The 12,027-nt window shown below is 34.9% G+C and overlaps 1 protein-coding gene across 2 annotated transcripts in view; it reads left to right on the top strand.

Moving 5' to 3' along the window:
- Positions 1-12,027, top strand: part of ANKRD12 (ankyrin repeat domain 12) — a 63,880-nt gene that overhangs the window by 26,603 nt on the left and 25,250 nt on the right. For both annotated transcript variants that reach the window (XR_002435032.1, XM_021386473.1), the window contains exons 3-5: positions 265-412; positions 8,636-8,782; positions 9,740-9,940. Coding sequence is in view for 1 of the 2 variants with exons in the window: in XM_021386473.1 (XP_021242148.1) it covers positions 265-412; positions 8,636-8,782; positions 9,740-9,940 (496 nt within the window). In the remaining variant the exon portion in view is untranslated. The remainder of the gene's footprint in view (positions 1-264; positions 413-8,635; positions 8,783-9,739; positions 9,941-12,027) is intronic.

Below are 12,027 nucleotides of genomic sequence, written 5' to 3'. Positions count from 1 at the left end.
ATCGAGGCTCTAATAATGAACAGCAGTTCCACAGTGATGTATCTGGAAGTGCACATAACACAGAAGATTGTCACTTGAAAAAGAAAGAATTGTTATAGATTATTTTAGTAAAATTAATTTAAAAGGTTTTGGAATGAACTACTATGTAATACACGCACTCACGTACACTTACAATCTCACATAGCACTCTTTGCAGTCTGTATGCATTATGAGACTATTCTGCTATATGCAAGAATTACTTAGTGTACTTTTTATTTATATTAGAGCAAGGACAAGATTGCGTCCTACAGCAAATCTCCAAAAGTGGATAGAAGTGATGTGGGGAAGGAGATGAAAGAAAAGTCTTCCATGAAACGTAAACTTCCTTTTACTATTAGTCCATCCAGAAATGAAGATCGCAATTCAGACACAGGTAGAACCTTTTTATTTCTTTGACTAATTATTTGTTGGTAAAATACGTCTTAATTTAATAAATTGTGTATTATGTTTTACAGTGACTTTTTTCCTATAAAAAAGGATAGTAAGTGTAAATGTTGCTTGCTTGCTTCTGATTGTTGCACCTCTGTCTGGTAGGTTTTCCTATCAGATATTACCAAGAGCTTGCGTGCCAGTGTAGTTTATCTGCATTTTCCAATTCTTTCCTAACCTCATTCTTTTGTTTCTATTTTAGTCATAGATCTTTCTTTTCATTGTCATCTCTATCAGTCCATTTGCTTAAGCAAGTAAAGAGATGAAAATACAATGTAAGTGTCTTCATTTGAGGCCTTCTGTAGCATTTTTGGGAGAGTGGGAAAGATCTCTGTATAAAAGAAGTTGCTAAGTTTGTGGAACTAACTGAACTAGCTGTGGAGAACAAACTTTTCTTTCAGTTTAATCTCCTTTGATCTGTTCAGGATATCTCTTCTGCACAGGCTAATAGTTTTTCCTGACTTGTCTGTATGTTCTATTAGAATGGATTTCAGGACTTCAAAATATGGCTCTTATCAAGTCAAGATGGAGGAATCTGGATGTTGTAACTGCAAGAGTACAGTTAACTTTTAGGTTAGATAATTAGATATATGCCACAGTCCAGGAAGGATTCCTTTGCCAGCAAGACAGTATCCATGCCTTCTTGTAAGGCTACCAGTTCTCATAGGTTCAGTACTACAGTTTCTCATACAGTGCTCATTATAAAAATTTTAATATTTTTTTAAGAAAAGGTAGCTCTGTTAACATGCTTAGAATTAAATGCAAGGTAGAAATATGTACTGATGTACGTGCTTAAGTTTTGTCCAGGATTGATTTCATGCAGATGAAAGGTTCTTAGATGTTACATACATACCTCTGTTAAAGAAAATATGCTATGAAATCCAAATCTAAAATAGCTGCATTATAAAACAATACTTTTGGATTTAGAGTTCAGTTTTTAGTGTGTTTATAGAATTCTAAAGTCTTATACTATTCATAATACCACTTGATTCTGGAAATACCATGTTTAATTTACAAGTACGCTCCCAGCATTTGTTTTGTTGAATTTATTGCTTGGTATTATACCATAACTGGTTTTCCTAATGGAACTAAATATATTTAGAAGTCATATTTAGCATTTATCTAATGCTTTGCCTGTTGAAAATCTGTCATTTTCCCACATCCTCATCAACTTTAATTCATTGTTACAACATCTTGTAAGGTAATGTAAAATTTTGTGTTTCTCTTGCTATAGCATCTAATGTCTCAGTTGCCACAAGCATGATGGATTACTTCAGCCGCTTAAACATGCTCAAAAAGTCTGTGCACAGACAACAAAATCTTGTTGTTATAAGTTGTAGCAGAGAGATGATGAAAAAAGTTCAAGTAGGGGTGAGAAATCCTGAATAGAATAATAGAGGGCACATAGCTTTAACCACTGTATAGCAAACGTTGCTGCTTGTTGTCTGATTTCTTGTTGACACGTTGCAAATTTCTGTATGCATTACTGCTGAGATAGGAGGACAAGATAACTGTACTGTTTGACAGGTGAGGAACTTGGTACATCAGCTTTCCATGGGCCATAGGGACTGGAGCATGATTGTGACCAAAAAAAAAAACAACAAAAAAACCCACAGATCTTGTAATGCTGATTCTGTACCAAACCAACAGGATTAGAGCAGTGAGCATTAACGACTTGTGTTGCTGCCAAGTTTGGCACTGAAGTGAATTATGACTGACATCAATGAGCATGAAATGCAACACTTCTTCTAAAAGAAGCTTGGCTTTAGACATTGAAAAGGATTTCCCATCGCTGGACTATCTTTTGTCAGATTTTCCTCAATAGTTTCATCTTTTTCCTGTACCTCCAAATTCCACCTATTGCTCCTCTTCCTGGAATTTTTGGTTTGGTGGTGTGATGTGGGTTTTGTTTTTTTGTTAGGTTTCATTTTCTTTATTCAGATATTGTCCAGAAATTTTAAGTGGTAATGAACATGCACAGCCAAAGTGAATGTTAACTTCATTTGTAAATGTATTTTTTTAATTTTGATTACTACTAAACTATTTGTAAACTAAATTTTACATCCAGTCAGTTTTGGCAAGAATGAAATCACATGTCATTGACAGTATCCCGTAGTAGTTGAGACACTAAAACAATTCTAGTCCTGCTTTTTATCTAGATTTACATTTAAAGTGGTGCTTTTGCCTAAGAAACTGCTGTAGTAAACTAATGGAAAATACTTTCACATCTAGCTTTTAGATTACTTTCTTAATAATTTTGTACAGATTAGGACCAAATCTTGCTGTCTAATGCAGTCATGCAATGCCAGTTGTGATGCCTGTGATGGCAAAGTCTGCCCAGAGCCAACATCTAGCATGAGCTATGGGAGATCTGTGGTCTTCTGAAGGGGCCAATGAGACAACTATTGAATGGTACTATATGCCTATCTTCAGTCAGCAGCAGTCTAGTCTTAGTTTCTTTTATTGTGCAGGCTGTGTCCATTATGTACATTGCTATTATTTGTTTGAGAAGATCTATATTGAATGTACTGTCCTTGTTTGAATCCTAAGCTGATGTCTGTCCTGCTACATCCCCATTCTGTGATCAAGAGCAGCCAGAAAAAACGAATGCTGTGTAGATAGATATGATTGATAAATATCAAATTTAATTGTGATACAGCTTTAGCCCTTATTGAAGCTAATCTCCAGTAATCTTACAAAACATTCTACATGCCAGCTTTGTGCAAAAATGGTCTGACGGATGGTGGAGGAAGAAACATTTTTCATACCTTCTTCAATATGTTCTCTGATCGGAAGTTGTCTGATACAAAGTCATCATTTGATTGTAAGACCATCACTTATTTACAATACTTAAATATCATTTTTTAAATTTCAGTAATTTAATTGATTTGATTGCTTTTAAATAACTCATGTTTGTGATTATCACAGTGAGAACAACAAGCTAGTGCTGCTATTGCAAACAAGTTTGTTTGCTCACTCCACTTTACTAACCGGAAGAAAAAAACTGCGTTTCTCTACATAATTAAATGTAACCGCAGATTGGAAAAATCTTTTCATTGTGAAGATAAGCACAAGCATTTCTTCTTTTTTATTTCTGTAATCTTCTTACATGGTTGGCTATTCACAAAGACCAGGAAGTGTTATAATTAGACGCTAATTTGTCTCTTTCCTTGGAAGTGGTTGTCTAGATTTTCTGTTTATAGTAATATGTCCATTTTGTTTTCTGACTTCTTCAATTTCTTTCTCTAAGGTAGTCCAAACACGACACAGTCATTTCTTTGAACATTTAAATGACAACCAGAAAAAACAGTTGTGTCTACGTTCCATGTAGTTGTATACAATTTGTATACTTATGCTTCCAATAGACTCTAGGATTAGAGGAGCTATTAAAAGGACGACTTAAAAAAACTATGTTACTACTTGCTGGATACTGAGTATAGGAAGCAGCAGTCAATCATAATGTGTTAGTAACATAAATCGGGTTATTGTAATTATATGGATCTCAGTAACTCTTGTTCTTTTAACTTTATCATCTACAGATTTATCATCTTGAACTGTCTTCTACTGTTGTCAGTAGTAAGGATATTTCTTTCTTGGTGTATATCACTTAATCTTTTAACTTCCATTCATTTTTTGGCAAGTTCTTTTTGCTTTATTTCCTTTATTCACCAAAGTGGTATTGTGTGAAATAAAATAATCTGCTAGTTTGGCATGATTTGTTTTGAGAAATCTCTATATTATGTTATTTACCAATTTATTTTCCTATAATATTTAGAAATTAGTTGACCCAGAATTTGTAGTGTATTGAAATCCAGAAAAATAGATATATTGGTTATCTTGAGATATACTCTATCATGCTTAAACTGTCTAAAAATAATTGCTGGTGATTCAGATGTTTTTCCTGCCAGTGGAATTAAGCTCTATGAGTGAATTTCATGAAGCTCTTCTACCAGGAAAAAAAAGGTGCTTAAATGCACCTAAAGCACCGTTCCATGTAGCTTGACTATTTTTAAACTTTAAAAAAAAAAAGTGTTGTATTGATAGGTTACTTTCCTACAAGGAGTGTTATCCATATAGATTTGGCTACATATTACGAAGGCTATTTAATAACAACGATTGAACATGAATCCATTTGAAGAGTTTTGATTTTATTTAATAACAAGTAAGAAATTCCCTGGTGTTCTAACAACTGAAGAACACCAAAAAGTGACAAGAAAGCAAAATGAAGGATGATATTTACATTTCATAGGGTTTGAAAACAGAAAGTATTCCGAATTTAAGTAATAACAATAACCGTACATTTTTTTAAATTGGCTTCAAAAGTCAATTTTACAGTGAAATTCTACATAAGCTTAATTTCTTAAACTGATATTATCTCCCTGTTAAGGAAGATATTACTCTTAAAATTGTACAGACATCAAGAACACAGCTGTGAAAAGTTCTCTGCTACCACAAGATAAAGAATATCTAAATGATCAGGGCGCCAGATTAAGTTGGAGTTTTCTTGCTGATCGAAGCAGAGCATACTGTGAGATGATAGTCTTGGGGCTCTGAAAACAAATCTTAAATATATTTTGCAGTAAGCTCAATAGAAGTTCCTAATCTTTTATAATAATTTTTCTGTGGTTTTGTGTAACGTTTTTATCAACAGTTGTAGGTTATTTTCCTTGGATTAAAAAATAACTGAAATAAAGAAATAAAAACAGTCTGTGTCTAAGTATCCAACAGTCTTGGTTTTTTTTCTTGCAAAGTATCAGATTTTCTCCTTTCATTTTGCTTCCTTCCACTCCTTTTCCCTGCATTGTTTTATTGTGTAGTTTTAGATTTTGGGCATATGGATCGGAACTGAATTCAGGAGGAGGTGAATATCTTCCTACAGGATGGACTCTAGAAAATGAATTATGAGGTGCACCTGTAGTCCTGAAACACTTTTATTTTTGCTTTGTTATTGATTGTATTTGTTTTGTGTATTGAGCTGTTCAGACTTTCTGAAAACACCTATGAATTCTAACATAAATTTTAATAAATGTGTCCCTTGGCTGGTAGGGGCCCATAACTTGGGGAGAACAACTGCATTTTTATTTGATGGTTTTAGTTGGTACGATGTAGAAACATTTTGCAAAAGCTAGCCCATCAGTGAGTTGGAATATTGGGTAGGACCTTGAGGTTGTTTGACAACGCTGAACATGATACATGAGTAAATTGCACTTGCAGTATTTCTAGAAAATTGATTTTAAAAAAAAAAAGAAAGAAAACGGGTAAAGACCTATATAATACATGTATTGTAAAAGAACCTGAAATATCATCAAAATATTTATTTCATTATTATTTTGATGCATTATTTTTCCAAGCTGAATATACCTATAAAATTGTAAGGAGTAATTCAGAAAGAAAACGTATGTGTTTTTCTGGAAGAGAATCGTGAGCACTAAATAGCATAAGCTATGAAACAGAGCAAATCATACCAGACAAACTGAAATGCATCATTTTGATGGGAGTGCTACATTAATTGATGAAGGATACAGCGTACGTTATCTGTGGAGAGGGAATGGCATAATCACAGTGAAAAGCTGAAACTTTTTCATTTCATTGTAGTTTTTTCTTCAAGTTTTCCTATATGCAGATTTTCTGCAGATAGGGTAGCAGTGTTGAACATATTTTTAGATGCTCAGAAATGTGAGATGCACAGTTTAGAGAAATCTCAACGCTCGTATATGTAAAAGGGATCGCCTTGTGTCCTTTTTAAACACGATGAATATATTTTTTAGTGTTTTTTATATGTACATAGTTCTGTACCTTTCCATTCTTAAAATGATCTTGCTCATAACTGTTTGTATTTGGTTACTATGGAATTTAGGATGTGCACTCCCTACATGCCTTCCTGTGCCTCAAGAGCATTACATTACTACAGCCTGTGTATGTAATCAAGCCTAGAAGATGAGATTTAGAGAGAGCAAGGAAGGCAGAAAACGAGTTAAAGGGAAATAAATGAAACAAAGAGTGGCACGAAGAAGGCTGAAGACGGAAGTGCAGAAAAACGGAGGATAACAAGGATCAGTTCAGGACTTAATGAAATGTGGAATGCTTCATACTTAGGAACTTCAGTGGCACTTAAGCTTCTTTTATGCCATTTCTATTAATTTTTCCTTCTCTACAGAAAGTTAGCGAAGTCTACTTCAGTGGATTCTTGCAAGACGTTCATCCTTTGCAGATGGCAGACTTTTAATAAAGCTTTTGTCATGCAGGTGTTTTGAGGTTGAGATTTAGGAAAGGAAGCTGAAAGACCAATGTAGATCACAGGGATAGTACTGAAATAAAATTGCCACTAGCGTCAACCCCCAACCTTGATATGACCAAAATACTAAGGTTAACTGGAACTGGATGAACAGTACCTACCAAACGGTTATTGGTTACAGTAAGAATAAGATGCAAGGTACTTCGCAAAGAACTAATAAGATCAGTGTGGCAATCACACTTAGTTAACTAATAGTTAACAGTCTGCAACCACATTTTAGTATTTAAGTACTGTCAAGCACCTCAGCCAGCCACAAAAGAGGAAGTGGACAATAGATGTTCTTCCTCCTTACTGAATTCTGCCTATGTCTTTGTGGGTAGTAGTCAAGTCTGGAGGGTGAATTGGTGTTACCCGTAACTGTAGGGTGTGGAGTCCTGTCTGACTGTGTATAGGCCTCTCGGAAAGGGGGAAGGTAGGGAAACTACCAAAAGTTACAGATTATGGCAGAATGGACAGGATCTACAGAAAAACTAATCACAAACCTGGGCTTTTAGAGAAAGCGACCAAGGGAATTATTTACTCAGGATTTTGAGATGTTGTTTCTGTTAATTTGAGTCTATTTTAGAATAATCTTCAGGTTTTTCCTTTTGACAGTGTCAGTTAGACTTTAAAAAAAAAACCCTTTCAAAAATTTTAATTCCAAATCACCAAGCATGTCTGCTTTCAAGCAGTAATCTTAGTGGCGCTGAAGAAAAAAGTAGATATTATAGATCTAACACGTAAGTAATGTAAGCTACTTACAAAATAGAAACAAGAATTTTTCAAGATAGTGAAAGAGCAGTTGCCTGGAAAGCTGAGGTAACTGGAAGAAATAAATGGTCTTCATTATAAATAAATGCAAGCTAATACAGATTAAAAATACTTACCAGGCAGGGAGATGTATGGAATAGTAGTACCAGAAGAAATACAATGGATTGAGATGTATTATACTTGTCTTATATTAAGATAATGAGATGTTGTTCCAGAAGAAGATATCTAGTGACTACTTACAAATCAGCCGTTTTGTTATACTTCAAGCCAAATGCTTCTGATTGGTACCGGAAAAACTAATGCAGAAGAATGAAGGAAGAATATTTGAAGAGGATGGAAGATGTAGACCAAAGTTTCCAAGTTGCATAAAGTTCCAACTTTTAAATTTGTTAGGGTAATAAAAAGTTGTCTGATTTCTGAGCACGCTTAACTAATCTGGAGACCTATGAGAATTTGTAGGTACTGAATAGCTTTAGAAATTATCTGTTTATTCAAATGTGTAATTTGAGCTCCTGGCCGAAAGCGTGGACATGGAGTGTTGTTAAACAACTTTAGTAAATACTGATAAAATGAAAGAAGCTATGCATATGAAATATATGAAATTGCTGCATGTTTTTGAGGGGTTTAAATTTTGGAGAAGAAGTTGCTCTAACTTTAACTAATAGAATGAGCTTAAGAACTGGAATAATTCATTCTGTTATCTAACAGACATAAGTATTAAGTTTTACTTACTTTTTAACATGGTGTCTTAAGAGAGGAAAAGTAAAGCGGAGTGTCATCTGTATTTGAGGCTGAAGGTGAACTAGTTGATCTTAAATAGTTTTTTGAGTATCTCTGAATCTCTGAAAATTAAAATTGTGACAGTCTTACTGCTGTGAAACAGGTTTTTCATCTTTTATATTTTTTTATTCCTTCCTTCCTTTAACTCGGTAGCTTTTTATCCTGGTATGATTAAAACAGGTAACAAAATGTAATGCAAGTGGAGCGGTTTAGAGATGCAATTTCCGCTTTTTATCAGCTGTCATCAATCTCCAGTTCACATACGTTGAAAGGATGGTTTCATTTCTAGAAAAGTGTTGTAGTGAAACAGCAGTTTGAGTCTTTTAACGTTAATATTTCCAGAGAAGGAAGGTCCGGAGAAAAAGAAAGTGAAGAAGGATGCCGGAAATAAGAAATCAACACCAGTTAGCATTCTTTTTGGTTATCCTCTGTCAGAGCGCAAACAGATGGCACTTCTTATGCAGATGACAGCAAGAGACAACAGTCCAGGTGATCTTATAAAGCTAACACTTCTTATTTCTCCTTGTTTAATTCTGTCCCCAATAGAATTTTATGAACCCAGCTGTTTTTCTACAGTCCTTGATTTTTATTGGAAGACTTCTGAATTGTTAGAAATTCTGCTAAAATTCCATCTTCCATAGAAGAGTAACTTGCTAAAAAATTCTTGACCTTCTGTATTTGCTGTGTGTGAATGTTTGCATTATGATAGCTGTAAAAGCTGAAAATCAGTTTTCTTCCTTTAATTATTTTACCTTGCAGACACTGTACCATGCATTTATTTAAATAAAAGCTCTCTATTTTCATTTAGAAGGAAACTGAGTAATCTCTTTAGGATTCAATGGGGGAGGGAGATGCCTTGTTTTTTGACTTGGGACTTCAAATTATCTGTGGTCCAGTTGTATACAAAAAATCTTTATGCATGATGACGTTCTACAGGTGTTTTTACAAAATCTGAATTTTAAGGTGGGACGCTGTGTTTTCTTAAGAAAGGAAGAGCCAGGTAGCTGTGTCCTGCTGTGTTTAAAACTATATGTAGAGAAGGACAAGACAGTTTCATGGCAAGAGGAAGTATCTTTATGAAGCTCCTCTGACTCTGAAATACTGTAGGGGACAAAGGCATATTCTTTATTCTCTCATGCTGGGAAAGTCTACTTGTATATAAATTAACTGGTGATGCTTTGCCTTGTTTTAGAAAAAAATTATGCCAGAGTATGTGAACTTCTGTAGTTTGGATAGGATTTGTCTGTTCTTGAAACCTATTTTTAAAATAGTAAGACTTTGCAAGGCATCCTTTTTTATATTGCAAGTAGCCATTGTGTTGATACATGTGAAGTGTCTATCGCATCCCTAATTATTCATTAATAAATATAGTCTTCGAATACAAGCATTAAAATGAAGAAAAAATACTGCTAAGTTTAAATGACCATTTAAAAACTTATTTTGTAGATTCCAACTTGAATCATCCTCTGCAAACAACACCAGCACAAAAGAAAACTCCAAGCTCCTCTTCGAGACAAAAAGACAAAGTTAACAAGAGAAATGAACGAGGGGAAACTCCTTTACATATGGCAGCAATTAGAGGGGATGTTAAACAAGTGAAGGAACTAATCAGCTTAGGTGCAAATGTTAATGTAAAAGATTTTGCAGGTAAGTTGATATATGCTTGCGTAGCTGTATGAACTCAAAATTATACTGAAGCTATTAGCAGAGGTTTAAGTTGACATACTGTATGCAAATAAAAAATACAACTTAAAATTAATTGGAAAGCTTCAATTTATTTTTTTTCTGATAGCAATGGTGATACTTGGACACTAGTACATGGTGTGTTACCAATTTGGTGTTTTAATATGTGGAGATTTCAGTTGTGGATAGGGGCTTTTCATACAAAAATGTGTGCGTGCTTGCTGAATTTTGAAGAATTGTACTAGCCAAAGTCTGTAACTGATAATGGGATTATAGAACATGTGAGGACAAGCAAAAGCTAACAGTATTGAAGGTGGTAGCATTGTAGTGTACATTGTCTTACTGGAACAGCTAATATGCACCAGAACAGACAGATTTGGGGTAGATTACAATTGTCATCTAGGCTTGCTAGATTAATACTAGTTTTGGTATATAAGTATCTGATTTCATCACTGATTGGTAATTGTTAGGGTAAATTGTAACCTTTATAATATTTTTTAGTGCCCTCTATTTGATATTTTACTTTTTTTTTTAGCATTCTTTTAGTAACCTTTCGATAAAGAAATGTCAGTACTGCCTGTCTCTATGTCTGTAAGACCTCCTATATGATATTTTAGAACCCAATGACAAGCTTTTTCCTATTTTTCTTTTGACAGTCTTTTGGTAATTACATTTCTACATGTTTTGATTTAAAAAAAAAAAAAAAAAAAAACCACAACAAAAAAACCAGCAGAGTAAATGTGAGACTCCCAAAGTAATGTCTCCACAGAAGATACAGTCTTAGAGTTCAGTAATTGCCAGTTGTTGATTGGCCAGGTACCAAATGAAATGCATTTACATACTGAGATAAGTACTTGCTGTTTTACCTTGGCCAGTATAAAAGGATGTGAGAAGGAACTGGGGTATAGGATAGAGATGTATGGCTTACAAAGGGGTTGGGGTAATGAGGAGGGATGAAACAGTGAAGAAAAGGATAAATCAGAGGATATAGGATTGGGTGAGATATGAGGGTCATTGTGGGGGTGGGATCTAGGAGGCATCTATAAAAGGTAGAATTCAGTAGATGTCCTTCTCTTAAATGCAAGGACAACTCGTAAAAAAAATAGAAATACAAATGGTAAGTGCACATATATAAGCATCGTGAACCGCTCCTAATTGTCTGCTTCTCATCACTGTCCATTAAGCATTTTTTTTTTTTTACATTCACAGTAGGAGTAAGTGGATCATGGGAAGGCAGGGAAATAAGAAAAGGAGCAATGTCAATGGTTGTGGGTTTTTTTTGTTTTTTTTTTTTTCCAAAAGACTGTGTTCCCAATATGAAGGATAAAGCTTGAAGATTATTTATGGCATCTCAAGGGAATAAAAAAAATACTGAGGATACTTGTTGGTGTTGTTAACTGGCAGAGCTAACAGAATAACCAGTTTAGAATTTTTGTAGTCATTGCATAACGGAAGCAAAAATACAATGAAAGTCCGAATGAGAATTTTGACTAAACCTACGGAGCAGCCTGCTACAGATGCTCAGGTTGTGAGTCTGAATGGTTCTAAGGAGAGTTATATTCTCTATGGGAATGGTGAGATGAGGTGAAGTTGCAGGTCTCAGTGAAGTTAAGAATGACGTGGTATGGTTAGCTGAGATCATGAGAAGATATTATTGAGATGGACTACAGTTTTGATTTTAGGTAAGAAACAGATCAGTGATTTCTTGGGGTAACTGAATTTGTATTTGAAGATGAAGCTGCCTCTTTATAGAGGAAGAAGAGAAGGGAAGTGGAAGTAAAATCCAGTGGGATCTTTGGAGAAGTTGAGAGGGGAGATGAGGATATTCAGGAGAAGGCAGACCCATAGAAGCACAAGGGGAATAGAAACAGTTCAAAAAGAGATGTTCATAGAATCATAGAATGGCCTGGGTTGAAAAGGACCTCAAAGATCATTGAATTTCAACCCCCTGCTGAGTGCAGGGTCGCCAACTACTAGACCAGGCTGCCCAGAGCCACGTCCAGCCTGGCCTTGAATGCCTCCAGGGATGGGGCATCCACAACCTCCTTGGG

Source organism: Numida meleagris, chromosome 2 (genome assembly GCF_002078875.1).
Source record: "Numida meleagris isolate 19003 breed g44 Domestic line chromosome 2, NumMel1.0, whole genome shotgun sequence".
In the NCBI taxonomy this organism is placed as follows: domain Eukaryota; kingdom Metazoa; phylum Chordata; class Aves; order Galliformes; family Numididae; genus Numida; species Numida meleagris.
This window is presented reverse-complemented; position numbering and strand designations above follow the sequence as displayed.